This window comes from Neomonachus schauinslandi, chromosome X (genome assembly GCF_002201575.2).
Source record: "Neomonachus schauinslandi chromosome X, ASM220157v2, whole genome shotgun sequence".
Classification (NCBI taxonomy): Eukaryota; Metazoa; Chordata; class Mammalia; order Carnivora; family Phocidae; genus Neomonachus; species Neomonachus schauinslandi.
This window is the reverse complement of record NC_058419.1, coordinates 90,547,494-90,569,311: the sequence shown is the minus strand read 5'-3', so window position 1 is coordinate 90,569,311 and position 21,818 is coordinate 90,547,494. Positions and strand designations below refer to the sequence as shown.

Below are 21,818 nucleotides of genomic sequence, written 5' to 3'. Positions count from 1 at the left end.
GGGGGGGGGGGGGGGGCAGGCTCCCTGCTCAGCGGGGAGTCTGCTTCTCCCTCTCCCTCCACCCCCCCGCCCCGCCCCCACCTGTGCTCGTGCACGAGCTATCTCAAATAAATAAAATCTTTAAAACAAAACAAAATGCAGTTCTAAAAGGATTGAAACAGCATGTGGGAGTGGGGGCTGTGCTAAGGGACCAGGAGGTGACCGTGACCTGCGACCTGAGGGCTAGCCACTCAACCTCCCTCTAGACCTTCCTCTCCTTTTATGTAAAACCAAGACCTGACTCTAAGCAGAAACTTGCAAGATGCTGAGGATTTAGAGTTCTTGGATGACTAATCTGAACTTTGTTTGGCTAGCGGAGCAAACAGGTTTTACACAATAGAACAATAGAAGGTTGACAAACGGATGGTTGGGGCTTTATTTTTATTGTAAAACAAAACAGAACAACAAAAACATACCATTCCTGAAGTTCAGGAGAAGGAATGAGACCTGCGGTTCCATTTTTGGAGTTTTCCAGTTTACCCTGCCACCAGTTGTGATCGTCCTTACTAATAATCTGGATAATGTCACCAACTCTGAATCGAATGCCAGCTTCTTTGCAGGGGATGAGGTCATCCTTGGCTGGATCATATTCAAATTGTGCTCTTACATAGATCTATAAAACAGGAGTCTGTAAGAAGGGCTGCCTCGGCGATGTGAAAGCAAACAGCTCTAACGTAATAACCACACACCAACACTTACAATACGAACAGGACATTAGATGGTGAAGCCAAATGATGCATGGAGATAGGGCACAGAACTGCTACCACTAGAAACAATGGACGACCTCTGATGGGTGCAGGCTCAAACCTCTGCTGTTCTCAATTGGAGGGAACGCTGCCGATACTTGTTTAATAAAGATCAAGACTTAGCACCTGCTTTTACTGTAACAGACTAGGTCTCTAATTATAGAGAGGTATGCTTAGCATTTTTAAGTCTGCATATATTTAGCTGACGTTATGGACACGTTGTCATGATCACGTGGCAGCGTTTACACCATATACACAAACACTCAGGGGAGGCTTTAACCCCAAAGCAGCACGTGATACAAAAGCAGCAAGCACTCTGTGTCGGTCTCTTGCTGTAAAATGCCTACAAGACAGCCGTGTGTGGCTACACACTGCTGATAAACTTAAACGTAACGTACACAGTTTTTAAAGCATTTAAAAAAATCGTGTTATTAAGTTTTTAAGAAGGATTTCGGCTTTGTATCCGTATTTTACTCTTCCTAGAGAAGAAAAATGACTAAATCCTAGCTTTGCCACGTGAAAGCAGCACAGAGCTTCAAGATATGCAGAGTTCAAGGCTCTGAGTTTTAGGATATGTCAATGTAATTAGTAAATATTATAAAAGGAAACAGATGAGCACATAAGGGGTTATCATATGGCAGCATTTTATGAATCACTGTGTTTCCAAATGCTTTACAATAGGTGCTAAATATCTAATGTTGCATCACTTATGCAGTCTGAAGAATAAACTATGGGTGAATTCTCTCAGGTGCCAATTTATGCACACCTGAACCCCAAATCGGATTATCTTTGGACACCAAATTCCAAGAAAATTCCCTATAAAAATTCTACCTATTGAAATTAAATTTGAGTATTAATGTTTCAGTCACTGTAAAACCAACCTGAAGGCTTTGGAATTAGTGCGTGATTATTCTGTTCAAGTTTTCTTGTCAGAAATCCAGCCTGTAAAATTAACCTATCTCTGCCTTTGCACCTGAAATGCATACTCTTAAAGTGCTTGGCAAACTGGAAGCTGCTTGCTGGTGGCAGGCAGCATGTCACTTTCCCCGGGTGACCCAACAGAGGAATATTGGGATGCAAAGCCAGGATGTTCTGAGTTTTCATTGTAAATGGCTTTTAGAGATCCACATGCAAATACAAATTAAGAAAAAGCCTTGAAAATTTCAGAAAATTACTGCTTAAACATAGTCATCAGCACATACGTTTTAGTTATTCTTAGAATTATAGGAGTTTTGCAACCTTTCACAATTTTTTCCCCCAACGCCACAGGCAGGCCCATAAGACCCCCCCCGAAGGCTGAATTCTTAAACCATCAGCACAAGTTTATCAGGTTGAAATTACAATAACCATCACAGCTACAAAGATGTGAGGAAAAAAATCCTTATAGAAAATTAGTCATGTGTAATGTGTTAAAATGAAATGGTACAAGCTCTCAATGCTTAAATGTTATGGTCCAAAATGCAGACATTATGGGATGGAAAGGGTTAATAAAGGATTGGCTATTAGCAGCTCAGTTTAGAGAAGTTTCTATAGAGGATATCTATTCACCTGTCGTCCTTTTGGTTGGGTAGTTGATGGCAAGTCCTGTAGAATAAAGCCAACCCAGGAGAAAAATTTTCATTTACTTTTCGAGAGTACAAGGTAATTTGTGTGTTCTGTTACAATATGGTTAAAAAATGAGCTAGATTTCAGTTGTAAAGAGATCATATACATTATTCCATTTCTCAGAAGTGTTGAGTTATTGAAAAAAATCAAACCCAGGCCATTTAGCAGCAAGCTGAGGAAAGCAGGTAAGTTTAAGCAAGAGAGAAAATGTGTTCTTAAGAAACAACTCAGCATCTTCAACACAAAAGCCACTGTGAGTGAAACGGCCCTACCAGAAACAAAAACAAAACCCCAAACTTAAAAGAGCTGTTGCCCTTTTTAACTTAGTCACTGCAATCATTTCAGTTTTGAGAAATTCAATGGCTATATGGATTTTCACCATCTTCAAAGTATTACTTGTTAAACTATTATAAACGAATTCCTTTGGTAGCCTATTTGGAAGTTAAAAACAAAGGTCGTTAGGAAATTTTCCTCCATAATTTCTCTTACTGATATCATTCCGTTCGAGATGATCTCTAAATTATTGACAACTTTATCTGATTAAAGGCAGTTGATGTGTTTTTAAAGGGCACGTGGATAGCAAACGAGCGATATTGCTGCATTTAGTGAAACTCGCGGTACGTTTCAACAGCAATATCAGCAACTTAAGATCTTGTTACCCCGAAAGATCAGACGCTTGCACCTTAAGTGCTTCCATTTAAGTAAATGAAAAACAATTTTTTTCATATTCCAAAATGAATAGTTCTGAAAAAAAAAAAACGGTAAAATTCCAAGTTCAAGTCAAAATATCAAGTACTTTGTGTTAAAGATGTGATAACAGCGTGGCTTAAGTGCAGTTGGAAGCCAGTTCCTTTTGCTTTTCATATCCAGGCAAGGCTTATAATTCACAAAAATATGTGCACGGACCACAATAACAGAGGGCACACCAATTCGTAACGTAGATAGCGGAAACTAAAACAGGTTGCTGATATCACTCAGAATAGACAACTACAAAGCCCGAGAATACCCAGATGCCTACTCTGCAAAATCCTTCTGTTTCTTCATCTTTCTCCAATTAAAAAAAAAATTTAGAAATTTCAACAAATTGTCACTTCATATATCCTTTGCGTTAAGTCTGAGCCAAGTCAGAGATGCTAATTGGGGTGACACGGAAATATTTTGAGCGTGACCAAAGCAATCTCGAACTCCAGTTCTTCCAATTTAACTAATCAAAGGGATTTTTTTTTTTTTTTCCACGAGAAGAAAATGTTGAAAAGATTTTCCAGGAGTAAACTGCATTGTAGCTGTAGTAGCCTTGTATGTGGGCAGAAGACAGTATTTGCACTGAACACATGTAACTAGAACACTCATGGCGGGTGGCCCCAACAGAATTGCCACACTTTGCTGTGTGGAGCTAGAGTTCTTACCGAAACAGAATTGTTAGTGCTGCTATGACCATTAGCTGGGGACTGCCTGGAAGTGGAGGGGGACTCTCTCTGAAATAAGACACAAGGTTCATTAACACAGAACACAGCGGCACAGACAGAGATATTCACATCAACAGTTGCAACCACAATCTGACAACCGTTTCCTCTGGGGTTTGGTTTCTTAGCTGCAAAGGCGCTATACTGACTTACTTGCATGATTTCACAGAAGTATGAAAAAATGTTTGCAGTTGGAGGATTCACCTATTGTACGCGATGATCGTGTCATTCATGAGAATTTCTTTCCTGTCTCCAACACTCTATAACCTTGGTTGACTTTAAGTGAGACCCAGAAGAGGGAATTGATATTAAAATCCTATCAAGGACTGTAAAATGACAAATATTACTATACACTTCTTGTGCTGAAGATCCTAGCTGCCTAATTTTTTATTCAAAATTAGGTTTGAAAAGTACTTAATAGTTTTTAGGTACCTCAGTGTCAAAAATTACTGAATGACTCATTTGAAGTGAAACAAATCTAAGAAAAAAAAAAGAAAAAGAAAAAGACTTCTCATGTTGTAATCACCTTGGAGTCTTTCCAGGACAAATATTACTAATGAGGGTAAAAGATAGACATCCACCAGAGAAGAAACCTTTATTCTTTAGATCATTTTAGGAGACTGATTAAAACAATAACCTTGAGCCTCTAAAAATATTACACTTCTGGTAAAGGTCCCAGGAGGCATAGCCACTCTCCCTAGATCCGTGGTCCTTGGTCACACTCTCTAGACTGTGTGAGACACTTGCAATCCTTTCTGGGCTCCATTCCCTTATTGTCCAAATCAGCTTTAACGACGAGCACAAGGAGAGGAAGAAAATATGCACTGTAGCATTTCTGGTTTAGTGGAGTTCTTTGAAACCTTTGAGATGTACATGTCTGCTCAAAAGACACTTGTTTTTTTCTAGAAGACAGACAGAAAACTTCTGGAGCTTTTTAGCTTTTTGAATAATGGGCTCCCTTAGATGAGCATTCTCTAATGCTCATGAGCAGATTGGTTTCTAGGTGCCACCCCCAGAGACTCAAGTCAGCAGGGCCAGCGTGAGGGCAGGGGTCTCCCGTCTCTTGCCCGGGGGATGCTGATATGGGTGGCCAGCGGGCCCTTCTTTGGGAAGTACTACCCTAGCTGGGAAGAGTCCAACCACAGGCTTGAATTCTGCCAGAGCACCGGAGGGTCAAACAAGTTGGGGGTAGGGCTAGGAGGGGAGTATCATTTTTTCTACTCTTCAGAGATAAAGAAGGCAAGGGGGGGCGCTCTTCTGACTCAAATGCAGAATTTACATGTGTAATACTGGTCCCACCCTAAAACCAGTTCCACCACTTAAAAAACACAAGAGAAACTTGTATATTAATAACTAACAATATCCCCTAGTTAGCTAAAAAGACACAGATCAATTGTATTCACTAAATGTCTTCAATGCTGAGAAATGGTATGAAGACCACCTATGATTTTAGAATATTAGAACGCTTCACATGAGAGGTGTGTATATGACGTTCTCTCTTCCCCGGAAGGTTTGTGTTCTAGGTTACAAATTTCAAAACTGTGACTCCTGGAGCAGAAGTAGCTCTGCATTTTCTTTTAAAATATAGTTATTAATTGAAGTTCCATAGAAAGCCACCAAGAGGAGCTCAAAACCTGATAGAACAGAAACCCCAACTGTCATGGTGCACTAAAAAATATCCTTGACCAAACTACAAATTCTTAGACATATCTTCGATAGGTTTAGAGAACAAAACATAAAGCCTCTTGAGTTTACTTATGAGATCTACAGCATTCCTGGGGCCTGGAAGGGGCATCGTAATTTCTCCCTCGACTTCTCCTGAGTACAAATTCAATTTTCTACATGAGTTCCAATAAGTTACTTGTCAGTCTCGAAAATTAACTGTAGGAAGTGTGTACTTCACACTGATGTACACAGACTTGGAAGATGCACACAAAAAGAACAAGCTTCAAATAATTATGCTCAAGCTGAATGTGCAATGACCGAAAGATGACAGACCCTTCATGCCAGTCTGTATTTCCAGATATAAAAAGAATAGGTTTTGGAATCTCATTTAATAACTGACATGAAACTGAATATTAATACTATTAGGGTGGAGAGCTACAATTTCTATAGGATACACCTACCCTGAGAAAGAAACTTTGGGGTTGTATTACCCTAGGAAACTTACTTGCTTATGAATCACACAGTGTTCCAAATTGAAACAATTTCACAGAAGTTGCAAAAGCTTCTACTCCTCTCAGAAAGTCAGTTATCAACTCCTCATGGACTTAACATCTGTCCAGGGACTTCTCACAGTTTTTTTTTTTATTTTTTTTTAACACCCCAATCTTAACAGAAATAGATCACTTCTCAAATTCTTGGAAAGAAGAACTATGTGTGATTTCTTAATAAGGGAAGTGAATGTACTTCCTGGAAATATTATTGCAATTATCTTTCTTTTTTTCCTCAGAGACGCCATTTGTTCTTACTAAGCCTTCTCTCATTACTTGGAGCCCCTCTAGATTTTGCTGCGATCCCAGCCTGCAGGTAGTTAAAGTGCTGAGGAGATCCCCATGGAAGCAGGGCTGAGTAGGTGAATGGAACCTACTCTGTTCCGTTATCTTTGTTGTAAAATTGGTGTGCAGTGATCAACAGCACAGGCAGAAACAACTTCCCAGAAAGCCAAAACATTCAGCCATCAGCAGACAGTTAGTTAAGAACCCAGAGGAGACAGGGGTGGCGGGGGGTTGTGCAAGAGCCATTACCTCACAGGATGATGACTGAGTGCGGTAACTTGGCACGATCTTGAAGGTGATACTCCCCCGCATTTCCCGCTGGAGGCAGAAGAAAGGAGAGCTCTCTTAACACACAAATGTTGCACACAAAGACGCATGAGAAACCGCTCGAAACCTGTGTGTGTGTGTGTGGGGGGGGTAATTAATGCAAGCCAGCTGAGCACGCAGGGGCCTAAAACGAAATGGACATAGAATGTAGGGGCTGCTCACAGGAATAGACACTGTTCTCGGGAGAAACCCTGCAAAGTCAAGGCCGATTGCCTGGTTCGTGCAGTAGCGGTGGAACAGACCTCTGGCGGTTCCCTTTTTATAGACATACATGCAGAAACCTCTAAGTGCCTTTCAAAAGCGAGCATGGATTGAGCCAGACAACAGAGTGAGTAATTACATGAAAATGATACTTGGTCTGCTGCATGGTGATGGTGTACTCTGTTCAATTTGCTTTCTCTTTCACAACGTTGGCCTCACGGTTTTTGCTGTCATGAGTCTGTGTGCTTATTTCACACCTAAGAGATAGCCATGGCTTGGGAGGCCGCTGTGTTGTAGTTGGAAGACGGCCCAGGACCAGAGGTCCCAGACATCTGCCTCTCCTCTGGACGGCAGTGAGCACAGGCCAGGGGCCGCCAGCCTGCTTTTTTAATGCAAGGCCAATTGTGAACACAGATTTTGGATGTGTATGGTCAGAAACAGCCGGGTCTACTCTGTCTTTCCTTCCCTCTGTGCTGCAGAGAGATCCAATGCAGCTGGCTATGACTCAGCTAAACAGGAACACGGCTCCTGACGTTGCTGATGTCAGCAGGATGGAGGTCGGTGAGAGACTAGTTCACATATACGCACAACTGGAAAGGTTATCTTCACACATTTGCTCAGTAAGAAACAGGAGATCAAGGAGGAAAGGAGAGCGTCGAAGCCCATGCTGCTCGATGGGCAAGAGTTTCCAAGCTCTGTTGCATGTAAACAGTTTCCCAGTTGTCACTTCTTATGAATGTTGTAGAAATTCAAGTCCACACCAACGGTGGGATCAGAAATACTCTGATTACAAAAGAATACCGCTTATTCGTGCATTAAAAAACAAGCTAACAAACTGAAAGTCAATCCTGGAACAAAGACAGAGAAACCTGCATGTACTCACAAGCATTTTCTGCAGCTGTTCCACTGTTTGGTTAGCCACACTGATGCCATTAATTTCTCGAATCTCATCACCGACGTGAAGTGTGCCTAAAGAAATGACACAATTATAAATACGAAATGATATATGTATCATTTATAACAAAATCCAAAGACAACAATGTAAGTAATTAAAAAAATTAAGCTAACTATTGAAGGCCAGTGTTTCAGAAACAGGTACAGATTTGGCTCATGTGGTAAACTCACCAAAACAGATACATCTACTTATGGAAGACACACTTTCGAAAGATGGCTGCGGAAATCTGCTTATTTCTCTGAGAGAGGCACTGTGTATCATGGTTTAAAATGACAGTTTCTAGATCTAGACTGTCTGGGGGCAAATTTCAGCTACATCCCTTACCAGCTTTAAGATCGTGGGTAGGTTACCAAAACTTTCCATGTCTCAGTTTTCAACATTTACAAAATGGAGATGAAAATAGTACCTATTTCATATGTTTGCCTTGAGGATTAAGTTAGTTTAATACACATAGAAGAATCAGAAGTGTTCATGGCACTTAGTAAAGTACCACTGAAGTGTCTGTTATCATTTTCTACCATTCTCATCACGATTATCTACCAAATGTGATACAGAGAATTGTGATAATACCTGTATAACACTAAACTTACATTAGACCAAACACAGTCCTTTTATAATAATTTGGTAGGCATTTCAGGGTCCTCTAATACTTCAATTGGGAAGAGTGACCAAGAACCAATGCTTAAATAGGGAGTTATGTGAAATTTTACTTATTTATAAATTGTGCATATGCTTACATACTGGCTGGACATCTTTACGAAAAGCTCACAGCATCTTTTAGAGGTACATACTAAAATGCACATAAAGAAAATAAGACCCCTGAGATTTGCTTCAAGATAATCCAGGGGGGTGGACAGTAGGGGAAGATACAGATGACACTGGTGTGGCCATGAATTAACAGTGACTCTAGTGGGTAATGGGTACACGGGTGATCGCGGCACTCTTCTTTCCACTTTTCTCTACTTGAACTCACTGCACTATTCTCTCTACTCATGTTTGAAAATTAACATAATAAAATAAAAATCTGGGGACTTTTGCTTCCAGTGTGGCTGGTTAGTCACTGGAAGACGTTCTCACAACTGTATCTCACCTAGGGTACACCTCTTGAAGTGTTACTGGTCTCAAAAAAGGAGGACGAATTCTAAGAGCACTTCCTACTTCCATCCCTATTATCCGCTCCACACAAAAACCCGTGAGCTGGCTCCAGAGTGGTGGCAAACTAAGGGTGGAATGAAACAGTGGAAAGGGTGGATGCCACAGTAGCATTGCCTGCTAGCTGGATTCTGAGCCTTGGGCCAACAGCAAGGGACAGAAGTTGACCCCAGGAATCTGGAGGGAGGCAAGATCCAGATTGGTGGCATTCCACGGTAACTAGTAGAAGAGGCAACAAATTCCCTCTGGAGGAAAGTGTACCCAGTTTAGGCCCACAGGACTTCCACTAATTAGGACAAACAATAAGCTCACAATCAAAGGTCACCAAACATACAATAAGGCAAACTACTATGTGAGTCATCAGAAACAGAAAAAACAGATTTAAATCGTCAAGGAGGACAGATACTAGAATGATCAGATACAGAATATAAAAAAGCTACATGTTAAATATTAGAAAAAAAAAATAAAGGACCTAATTGAAAGGATGAGCATGCAACAAGAGACTATCAGATGTGAATAGATAGATTTGAAAATAAAAGTAAGAACAAGTGACTAGTACTTCTAGAAAAGAAAAATGTAACTGGTAATGTAAACCAGTGAATGGATGAGTTGAACAGGAATTCAGATATGGCTGAAGAGAGTTTCAGTGAACTGGAAGATATAACTAAATAAATTACCTAGAATGCAGGCCAGAGAAATGAGGGAAAATAGGAAACAAGAAATAAAGAAAATAGGAAAAAAATTAAGAGATACAGAGGGAATGTCTAACACATGTCTAGTGGAGTTCAGAAGAAGAGAATATGGAAAATGCAGAAGAGGCAATATTTGAAGAAATGATGGTTGTAAACTTTACTGAACTGATGGAAACATGATTATGCAGATCCAGGAAGAATAATGTATCCTAAACAGGATAAATAAAGAGAAAGCCATGCTGGAAGGTAGTAAAACTATAGAACATCTAAAGACAAAGATCTTTACCCCCCCTTAAAGACAAAGTTCTTAAAACAACCAGAGAGAAAGGAGAGATCACCTACAAAGCAAGAACAATTGTAGTGACATCAGACTTCCCAATGTCAAACAATGGATGCCAAAATACAACAGAATGGTAACCATTAGCCTAAAATTGTGCTCTCAGCAAAACTAATCTTCAAGATTGAGGCTGAAATAAAATACTTGCAGATAAATACCACCTGAGAGTTTATCAGCAGGAGACTAGCACTAAAGGAACTTCTAAGGATGTACTTTAGGAAGAAGGAAAATGCTCCCCAAAGGATTGTCTGAGATTTAAGAAGGTATAGTGAGTTTATACCTGAAACTAATATACCAAACACTTGTATGTTAACTATACCAGAAATAAAATAAGATAGAAGGAATGGTGAGTAAATAAAATCATAAACATTTATGTAAATCCAAGCAAAAATGGTCATATTTTAATAGTAATTTCAAATTTGTGAATTTAGAACAGGACAGAACTCAAATACTGGGCAAGAATGATATGTAAGTGAGGAGTGTGATCAGATTTAGTGTTCCAATGTCTTTGTATTCTTTGGGAGTGGGGTTAAGATACTGTTTCACTTTAGTATACATGATGTTAAATACGCAGGATAAAATTTCAAGGTAACCACCTAAAAACAGAAATAGAGTGCTGAAATTCTAGACTACCAGGGGAAAAAATGGAACAAAAAATGAACAAGAAAATCAATAAAAAAATGGAATAAATATAAATTAAAAAGATGAAAGAAATCATCACAATAAATATTAATGGACTAACCTTGTCCATTAAAAGACAATGATCATCACAGTGCATTAAAAAATGAAAAACTCAGCTTAAAAAATTCTGATGCATACAAGAACAGAATGGTTGGAAATAAAAGGATGGAAGAAGACATGCTGGCAGATACTAAAATAAAGTTGGGATAAGTATGTTAATATTAGATAAATAGGTTTTAAATAGAAAGTATCAGTAAGGATAGAAATGGTGACCAGGTATTTCTAGGCACCTAATTAGACAGCTTCAAATATATAAAGCCAAAATGGAGAGATCTATAGATAGAAACTGAAAAACTCTACTATGATAGTGAGATATTTCAGCAATTACTGATAGGTGAGACAGACAAAAAAATTAGTCAAGATATAGAAGATGTGAACACTGATATGAGGAATTCTTAATCTCAGGAAACAAACTGAGGGTTGCTGGAGTGGGGGGTGGGGTGGGAGGGATGGGGTGACTGGGTGATAGACACTGGGGAGGGTATGTGCTCTGGTAAGCGCTGTGAATTGTGCAAGACTGTTGAAGCTCAGATCTGTACTTCTGAAACAAATAATGCAATATATGTTAAAAAAAAAAGAAGATAGCAGGAGGGGAAGAATGAAGCGGGGGAAATCGGAGGGGTAGACGAACCATGAGAGACGATGGACTCTGAAAAACAAACTGAGGGTTCTAGAGGGGAGGGGGGTGGGAGGATGGGTTAGCCTGGTGATGGGTATTGAGGAGGGCACGTTCTGCATGGAGCACTGGGTGTTATGCACAAACAATGAATCATGGAACACTACATCTAAAACTAATGATGTAATGTATGGGGATTAACATAACAATAAAAAAAAAAAAAAAGATGTGAACAAAAAAATTAACCCCAAGCCAATCTTCATATAGAGAACTCTCCATGCAACAGTTAAAGAATAAACATTCTTCTTAAGTACACAAGGATTATTTAAAAAACTGATTCAAGTGCTATGCCATCAAGCAAGTCTCAACAAACCTCAAAGAAATGGTACCATACAGACCACACTCTTTGACCACAGTGCAATTAAGTTAGAAATAAATTATAAAAAGATACAAAATCTTCTTAGATGTGGTATGTAAAAAACACTTCTAAATAAATGTGGGTCAATGAAAGATACCATAATAGGAATTTAAGAGTACTTAGAACTGAATTACAATAAAGATGCTTTATAATAAAACTGGTGGGATACAGATAAATGAGTACTTCAGGGTAGAGTTTAGACTCAGATGCATATATTAGAAAAAAAAAAAGACTGGGATAAATGAACTAAGTGTCTAATTAAGAAAGTTAGATAAAACCATCAGGAAGTAGAATGAAAGAGATAAATAGAAATCAGGTCATAAAACAATGAAATAGAAAACAAACATACAACAGAGAGAATTAAGATGACCCAAAGTGGGTTTTTGAACAAACCCCTGGCAAAGTTGATTAAAAGAAAAAAAGACAAGGCATGAATAAACAATTTTAAGAATGAACAAGGGGACATAATTATAGAGATGGCAGGGAATAAAAAGGTAAGAGAACACTATGCAGAAGCTTACTACAATAATTTTTTAAAACTTAAGTTTTTTAAGGAAAATGTAATTTACCAAATTTACTCAAGATATAGAAAGCCTGAATAACCTTATGAATGTTAAAGAAATTGAAGCAGTTAAAAAAAAAAAAAGAGTCTTTCCTGGGGTGCCTGGCTGGCTCAGCTGGTTGAACATACAACTTTTGATCTCAGGGTCATGCGTTCAAGCCCCACAGTGGGTGTAGAGCTTCCTTTAAAAAAAAAAAAAAAAAAAGTCTTTTCTAAAAAAAACCAAAATCAAAACCAAAACACCAGGCCTTGACAGTGTTATAGGCAAGTTCTACCAAACTTTGAAGGTATGAATCATTCCAGTATTCTACAAAGTCCTTCAGAGAACTCATGAAGGGAGAAGGCTCTCCACGTCATTTTATGAGGCAATGTAACTTCGAAACTAAAATCCAGTAGAGAAAGACAAGAAAGGAAAATTAACTACTGGCCAGTCTCACCCATAATTACAAATACAAAAACTCTAAACAAAACATTAGCACAGGGCGCCTGGGTGGCTCAGTTGGTTAAGCGACTGCCTTCGGCTCAGGTCATGATCCCAGGGTCCTGGGATCGAGTCCCACATTGGGCTCCCGGCTCAGCAGGAAGCCTGCTTCTCCCTCTCCCACTCCCCCTGCTTGTGTTCCTGCTCTCGCTGTCTCTGTCTCTGTCAAATAAATAAATAAAATCTTTAAAAAAACAAACAAACAAACAAAAAAAAACATTAGCACACAGAATCCGGCAGTACATACCAAAAAACAAAAACAAAAACAAAAACAAAACCAAAAAAAACCCACAGTGAGTAAGCTGGGTTTATCTGAGACACGCAGAAGGGGTTTATCATTAGGAAATCTTCAAAAGTCATTCACTACGTTAATAGATAAAAGGAAAAAACCCCCAAATGATCTCAGCAGATGAAGAGCATTTGGTAAGATTCAAAACTCAATCATAATTAAACGGCTCAGCAACTAAGAATATAAGAGAACTTCCTCAACCCTAATAAAAGGCATCTCACTAAAATTCTACAGTAAATGGCATTCTTCGTGGGGAATCATGGGAAAGCTACCTTTCAAAAACAAGACTAGGAGGAGGAGGTCCACTACACCACTTCTATCAGAGATGGCAGGTCCTAGTCACACATTAATATAAGAAAAAGAGATGACAGAAACGATGTTGTGACTTTACTGAATTTATAGCAAATTATTAAAATAAGAAACAGAAAATTCATCCTGGAGTCTAAAACCAATTCTCCCATGTGAGCGCTGTCTACTCCTGCAGCCTATAAAGATTCCCTTGAAGGCAAGAGTGATGCTGGACATCATCTGTGTACACAGGGGTCAGGAAGGCATGAAAATGCTTCTGGTGTTACTTCTTGCTCTCTGGGGTTAAGGAAAACGTAAAGAGGGTGCTAAGGAAAAAAAAAAAAAAGAACAAAAAAACTCCCCCAAAAAACCCTGATCTCAAAGAAAGGAAGCCTAATTTTTGGACAGGAGAATCATTTCTTGGATCAGCCTGTAAACACTAGCACCTATAACTCAGCCCTTTCAAAGAGGAGGCTACGCCTGCATGTGCAAATCTTGCCCACCTGAGAGTTAATGAAAGTTCCCGTTTCTCAAAAACTCATTCTTTGTTTACTTCAGGCCTTAGTGAAGTCCCTTCTCAGAATGACTGCAATTACTGTAGTAGGTATTAAAAACTTAATCCAGATTAGATAGCTCTTATTTTACCGTTTAATTTTTATATTATTTATCAAACTCTAATTTCCTAATTTAGAAAGAGTATATCTCATTCCTGAGTGAATGAGAAATTCATGAACTGTCATTATATATCTCTATCCATAAATGAATGTACATATGTATGTCTGTATGTCCCAGAATAGATGCCTCCCATATATCCGGGGGCCAAGTATGATACTTTGCTTTATCCCCCATGGTCTTTCATAAGTCAGGATCCAAACAGTAATTCAGAGATGTTCCAGTAACAGAACTGTAATATACCCTCCCCTCCCTTATCCACAGGCTGGAGCATGTACAGATGAATATGAACAAATGGAGACCAACAGCGATTAAAACCAAAGACAGATAATTTAAATAGATCATTTATGTGGACCACAGATTAAAGACTGTTTACATGGATCATAAAAAATACTTTCACTAGGCTACAGGAACAAACAGTTACGGAGGGAAAGAATCACATATGAAACTTACCTTGCCTGTGAATCATGCCCCCGTGCATAATTCTTGCAACAATACAATGATTTAGCTCATTCATTTTTAAAGTGATTCCCTGTAAAAAGTTAAGTAAAACAGAATTACTATTCCCTTTTATGTTTGTGATTTCACTGTAGATAATTTTATTTACAAAAGTTAGGAAAACATGCAAGAAAATACGGAAAATGAAGGAGGAAAACCATCTGTTACTCCACCATGCCATGACAAAAATGTTATTTTTGGTATTTTGATTGCTATAATAATAGTAATACATACATTCTAATATTGTGCTTTTTTTTTTTAAAAAGATTTATTTATTTTTAGAGAGAGAACACGAGCAGGAGCGGCAGAGGAAAGGGAGAGAGAATCCCAAGCGACTCCACACTGAGTGCAGAGCCCGATGCAGGGCTTGAGCCCACAACCCCAGAGATCATGACCTGAGCTGAAATTAAGAGTTGGGAGTTCGACCAACACCTTAGTGCCCCTTAATGTGTACGATTTGGTGAGTCTGACATATGTATACATGTATGAAACCATTACCATAATGAGGAGCATGAAATATCCATCACCCCTAAAAATTTCCTTGTGCCCGTTGGTAATCAACTCCCATCCCTGTACCCCTTCCCCTACCCTATGGCCCCTCATTGGGTATGTACTCTTTTTTGTTGCTTTTTTAAAATTCACAGTGTTAGGTTTAATCACATTGTTGTATGTATCAATGGTTAATTCTTTGTCCTTGCTGAGTATTCCACTGTATGGATATATCACTTTGTTTATCCATTCATGGATTGAATTTTTTCCCTAGCTTTTGGCTATTAGAAGTTAGCTGTATTCCTGCGTTAGTCTCCACTTGGTCATGATGTATTCTTCTTTTGTTAAGATACGGGTTTGTTTGAGTTTTTGCAACTATATTCATGAGGGATACCAGTCTGTAGTTTTCTTTTCTTTTACTGTCTTTATCTGGTTTTGGCATCAGGGTAAAAATGCTAGCCCCTAATAATAATGATAATGATAATAATAATAATAATAATAATAATAAATGTTGAGAAGAATTCCTTCCTTTTCAATGTTTTGGGGAAAGTTTGTGTAGAATTGGTATTATTTCTTTATTATATGTTTGGTAGATTTAACCAGTTATGCCATCTTGGGAGTTTTCTTTGAGGAATGGTTTTTAACTACAAATTCAATTCTTTTTTAAAATTTTATTATGTTGTGTTAGTCACCATACATTACATCATTAGTTTTTGATGTGGTGGTCCATGATTCATTGTTTGCGTGTAACACCCAGTGCTCCATTCAATACTTGCCCTCTTTAATACCCATCACCAGGCTAACCCATCCCCCCAACCCCCTCCCCTCTAGAACCCTCAGTTTGTTTCTCAGAGTCCATAGTCTCTCATGGTTCATCTTCCCCTCCGATTTCCCCTTCATTTTTCCCTTCCTACTATCTTCTCTCGCTCTTTTTTTTTTTTTAACATATAATGTATTACTTGTTTCAGAGGTACAGGTCTGTGAGTCATCAGTCTTACACAATTCACAGCGCTCACCATAGCACATACCCTCCCCAATGTCCATCACCCAGCCACCCCATCCCTCCCAACCCCCACCACTCCAGCAACCCTCAGACTGTTTCCTGAGATTAAGAGTGTCTTATGGTTTGTCTCCCTCTCTGGTTTCATTTTGCTTCATTTTTTCCTCCCTTCCCCTATGCTCTTCTGTCTTGTTTCTCAAATTCCTCAAATCAGTGAGATCATGATACTTGTCTTTCTCTGATTGACTTATTTCGCTTAGCATAATACCCTCTAGTTCCACCCAAGTCGTTGCAAATGGCAAGTTTTCGGTTTTTTTTTTTGATGGCTGCATCATATTCCATTGTATATATATACACCACATCTTCTTTATCCATTCATCTGTTGATGGACATCTCGGCTCTTTCTATAGTTTGGCTATTGTGGACACTGCTGCTATAAACATTGGGGTGCACGTACCCCTTCGGATCACTACATTTATATCTTTGGGGTAAATACCCAGTAATGCAATTGCTGGGTCATAGGGGAGCTCTATTTCCAACTTTTTAAGGAAGCTCCATACTGTTTTCCAGAGTGGCTGCAGCAGCTTGTGTTCCCACCAACAGAGTGTAGGAGGGTTCCCCTTTCTCTGCATCCTCGCCAACATCTGTCATTTCCTGACTTGTTAATTTTAGCCATTCTGACTGGTGTGAGGTGGTATCTCATTGTGGTTTTGATTTGGATTTCCCTGATGCTGAGTGATGTCGAGCACTTTTTCATGTGTCTGTTGGCCATGTGGATGTCTTCTTTGCAGAAATGTCTGTTCATGTCTTCTGCTCATTTCTTGATTGGATTATTTGTTCTTTGGGTGTTGAGTTTGATAAGTTCTTTTTTTTTTTTTTTTAAAGATTTTATTTATTTGTCAGAGAGAGAGTGCGTGCAAGCAGGGGGAGTGGCAGAGGGAGAAGCAGGCTCCCTGCTGAGCAAGGAGCCCGATGCAGGACTCGATCCCAGGACCCTGGGATCATGACCTGAGCTGAAGGCAGACACTTAACTGACTGAGCCACCCAGGCATCCCGAGTTTGATAAGTTCTTTATAGATTTTGGATACTAGCCCTTTATCTGATATGTCATTTGCAAATATCTTCTCCCATTCTGTTGGTTGTCTTTTGGTTTTGTTGACTGTTTCCTTTGCTTTGCAAAAGCTTTTTATCTTAAGGAAATCCCAATAGTTCATTTTTGCCCTTGCTTCCCTTACCTTTGGCGATGTGTCTAGGGAGAAGTTGCTGTGGCTGAGGTCGAAGAGGTTGCTGCCTTTGTTCTCCTCTAGGATTTTGATGGACTCCTGTCTCACATTTAGGTCTTTCATCCATTTTGAGTCTATTTTTGTGTGTGGTGTAAGGAAATGGTCCAGTTTCATTCTTCTGCATGTGGCTGTCTGATTTTCCCAACACCATTTGTTGAAGAGACTGTCTTTTTTCCATTGGACACTTTTTCCTGCTTTGTCGAAGATTAGTTGACCAAAGAGTTGAGGGTCCATTTCTGGGCTCTCTCTTCTGTTCCACTGATCTATGTGTCTGTTTTTGTGCCAGTACCATACTGTGTTGATGATTACAGCTTTGAAGTCTGGAATTGTGATGCCACCCGCTTTGCTTTTCTTTTTCAACATTCCTCTGGCTATTCAGGGTCTTTTCTGGTTCCATACAAATTTTAGGATTATTTGTTCCATTTCTGTGGAAAAAAAGTTGATGGTATTTTGATAGGGATTGCACTGAATGTGTAGACTGCTTTGGGTAGTAGCATAGACATTTTCACAGTATTTGTTCTTCCAATCCATGAGCATGGAACGTTTTTCCATTTCTTTGTGTCTTTCTCAATTTCTTTCATGAGCGTCCTATAGTTTTCTGAGTACAGATCCTTTGCCTCTTTGGTTAGATTTATTCCTAGGTATCTTATGGTTTTGCGTGCAATTATAAATGGGATCGACTCCTTAATTTCTCTTTCTTCTGTCTTGTTGTTGGTGTATAGAAATGCCATTGATTTCTGTGGATTGATTTTATATCCTGCCACTCTACTGAATTCCTGTATGAGTTCTAGCAGTTTTGGGGTGGAGTCTTTTGGGTTTTCCACATAAAGTATCATATCATCTGCAAAGAGCGAGAGTTTGACTTATTTTTTGCCGATTTGGATGCCTTTGATTTCTTTTTGTTGTCTGATTGCTGAGGCTAGGACTTCTAATACTATGTTGAATAGCAGTGGTGCTAGTTCCTGCCGTGTTCCTGACCTTAGGGGGAAGCTCTCAGTTTTTCCCCATTGAGAATGATATTTGCTGTGGGTTTTTCATAGGTGGCTTTTATGATATTGAGGTATGTACCCTCTCCCTACACTGTGAAGAGTTTTGATCAAGAAAGAATGCTGTACTTTGTCAAATGCTTTTTCTGCATTTATTGAGAGGATCATATGGTTCTTGTTCTTTCTTTTATTAATGTCGTGTATCCCATTGATTGATTTGTGGATGTTGAACCAACCTTGCAGCCCAGGAATAAATCCCACTTGGTCGTGGTGAATAATCCTTTTAATGTGTTGTTGGATCCTACTGGTTAGTATTTTGGTGAGAATTTTTGCATCCATGTTCATCAGGGATATTGGTCTGTAGTTCTCCTTTTTGATGGGGTCTTTGTCTGGTTTTGGGATCAAGGTAACGCTGGCCTCATAAAATGAGTTTGGAAGTTTTCCTTCCATTTCTATTTTCTGGAACAGTTTCAGAAGAATAGGTATTAATGCTTTAAATATTTGGTAGAACTCCCCTGGGAAGCCATCTGGCCTTGGGCTCTTGTTTGTTGGGAGATTTTTGATTACTGCTTCAATTTCCTTGCTGGTTATGGGTCTGTTCAGGTTTCCTATTTCTTCCTGGTTCAGTTTTGGTAGTTTATACGTCTCTAGGAATGCATCCATTTCTTCCAAATTGTCTCATTTGCTGGCATATAGTTACTCATAATATGTTCTTATAAGTGTTTATATTTCTTTGATGTTGGTTGTGATCTCTCCTCTTTCATTCATGATTTTATTTATTTGGGTCGTTTCTCTTTTCTTTTTGGTAAGTCTGGCCAGGGGTTTATCAATCTTATTACTTCTTTCAAAGAACCAGCTCCTAGTTTCATTGATCTGTTCTACTGTTCTTTTGGTTTCTATTTCATTGATTTCTGCTCTGATCTTTATTATTTCTCTTCTCCTGCTGGGTTTAGGCTTTATTTGCTCTTTTATTGCTCCTTTAGGTGTAGGGTTAGGTTGTGTATTTGAGACCTTTCTTGTTTCTTGAGAAAGGCTTGTATTGCTATATACTTTCCTCTTAGGACAGCCTTTACTGCATCCCAAAGATTTTGAACAGTTGTGTTTTCATTTTCATTTGTTTCCATGAATTTTTTAATTCTTCTTTAATTTTCTGGTTGACCCATTCATTCTTTAGTAGGATGCTCTTTAGCCTCCACATATTTGAGTTCTTTCCAACTTTCCTCTTGTGACTGAGTTCCAGTTTCAAAGCACTGTGGTCTGAAAATATGCAGGGAATGATCCCAATCTTTTGGTACCTGTTGAGACCTGATTTGTGACCTAGGATGTGATCTATTCTGGAGAATGTTCCATGTGCAGTAGAGAAGAATGTGTATTCTGTTGCTTTAGGATGGAATGTTCTGAATATATCTGTGAAGTCCATCTCACCCAGTGTGTCATTCAAAGCCCTTATTGCCTTGTTGATCTTTTGCTTAGATGATCTGCCCATTGCAGTGAGGGGGATGTTAAAGTCCCCTACTATTATTGTATTGTTGTCGATGTGTTTCTTTGATTTTGTTATTAATTGGCTTATATAATTGGCTGCTCCCATGTTAGGGGCATAGATATTTACAATTGTTAGATCTTCTTGTTGGATAGACCCTTTAAGTAGGATATAGTGTCCTCCTTCATCTCTTATTACAGTTTTTGGTTTAAAATCTAATTTGTCTGATATAAGGATTGCCACCCCAGCTTTCTTTTGATGTCCATTAGCATGGTAAATGGTTTTCTAGCCCCTCACTTTCAATCTGGAGGTGTCTTTGGGTCTAAAATGAGTCTCTTGCAGGCAGCATATTGATGGGTCTTGTTTCTTTTTTTTTTTTTTTTAAAGATTTTATTTATTTATTTGAAAGAGAGAATGAGAGAGAGAGAGCAGGAGAGGGGGGAGGGTCAGAGGGAGAAGCAGACTCCCTGCCGAGCAGGGAGCCCGATCCGGGACTCTATCCTGGGACTCCAGGATCATGACCTGAGCCGAAGGCAGTCGCTTAACCAACTGAGCCACCCAGGCGCCCGATGGGTCTTGTTTCTTTATCCAATCTGATACCTAATGTCTTTTGATTGGGGCATTTAGCCCATTTACATTCAGGGTAACTATTGAAAGATATGAATTTAGTGCCATTGTATTGCTTGTAAGGTGGCTGTTACTGTATATTGTCTCTATTCCTTTCTGGTCTATGTTACTTTTAGGCTCTCTCTTTGCTTAGAAGACCCCTTTCAATATTTCTTGTAGGGCTGGTTTGGCGTTTGCAAATTCTTTTAGTTTTTGTTTGTCCTGGAAGCTTTTTATCTCTCCTATTTTCAATGACAGCCTAGCTGGATATAGTATTCTTGGCTCGTATTTTTCTCGTTTAGTTCTCTGAATATATCATGCCAGTCCTTTCAGGCCTGCCAGGTCTCTGTGGAGAGGTCTGCTGCCAATCTAATGTTTCTACCATTGTAGGTTACAGACCTTTTGTCCCAAGCTGCTTTCAGGATTTTCTCTTTATCTCTGAGACTTGTAAGTTTTACTATTAGATGTTGGGGTGTTGATCTATTTTTATTGATTTTGAGGGGGGGGTTCTCTGTGCCTCCTGGATTTTGATGCCTCTTTCCGTCCCCAAACTAGGGAAGTTCTCTGCTATAATTTGCTCCAATATACCTTCTGCCCCTCTCTTTCTTCTTCCTCTGGGATCCCAATTATTGTAATATTGTTTTGTCTTATGGTATCACTTATCTCTCGAATTCTGCCCTCGTTATCCAGTATTTCTCTTTTTCTCAGCTTCTTTATTCTCCAACAGTTCATCTTCTATATCACTAATTCTCTCTTCTTCCTCATTTATCCTAGCAGTTAGAGCCTCCATTTTTGATTGCACCTCATTAATAGCCTTTTTGATTTCGACTTGGTTAGATTTTAGTTCTTTTATTTCTCCAGAAAGGGTTTCTCTAATATCCTCCATGCTTTTTTCAAGCCCAGCTAGTATCTTTATAATTGTCATTCTGAACTCTAGTTCTGACATCTTACTAATGTCCATATTGATTAGGTCCCTGACAGTCGGTACTGCCTCTTATTCTTTTTTTTTGAGGTGAGTTTTTCTGTCCTGTCATTTTGTCCAGAGGAGAACAGATGAATGAGAATACAAAATGCTAAAAGGGTAACAATGACCCCAGAAAAATATACACTAAACAAATCAGAAGGGACCTGAAACCGGGGGGAAAAGAAAGGGAAAGAAAGAAAAGAAAAAGAATACGATCAGGCTGGTGAATAGATCAGAGCCACACACTACATTTTGGGCGTATTTTGGTCTGTTAGAAGAAACTGCCTCCCAAAATTTTAAAGAAAGAAAAACTTATAATTGTACAAAGATAAGGGTAAATACAATGAAGGGATGGAATATGACTGTAAAGATGAAAATTATAAAAGATTTTATAAAAGGAATTGATAAGATAAAAAGTTGGTTGAAAAAA

At 39.0% G+C, this 21,818-nt stretch overlaps 1 protein-coding gene across 4 annotated transcripts in view; it reads right to left on the bottom strand.

The window, feature by feature from the left end:
* CASK (calcium/calmodulin dependent serine protein kinase) overlaps nucleotides 1-21,818 on the bottom strand; it is a 362,770-nt gene that overhangs the window by 28,885 nt on the left and 312,067 nt on the right. For 2 of the 4 annotated variants that reach the window (XM_044911949.1, XM_044911950.1), the window contains exons 16-21: nucleotides 14,536-14,614; nucleotides 7,763-7,848; nucleotides 6,601-6,669; nucleotides 3,797-3,865; nucleotides 2,334-2,369; nucleotides 456-652 (exon numbers count right to left, since the gene is read on the bottom strand). In XM_044911949.1, the coding sequence (XP_044767884.1) occupies nucleotides 456-652; nucleotides 2,334-2,369; nucleotides 3,797-3,865; nucleotides 6,601-6,669; nucleotides 7,763-7,848; nucleotides 14,536-14,614 (536 nt within the window). The remainder of the gene's footprint in view (nucleotides 1-455; nucleotides 653-2,333; nucleotides 2,370-3,796; nucleotides 3,866-6,600; nucleotides 6,670-7,762; nucleotides 7,849-14,535; nucleotides 14,615-21,818) is intronic. The other 2 variants (XM_044911952.1, XM_044911951.1) reach the window with 1 other exon arrangement.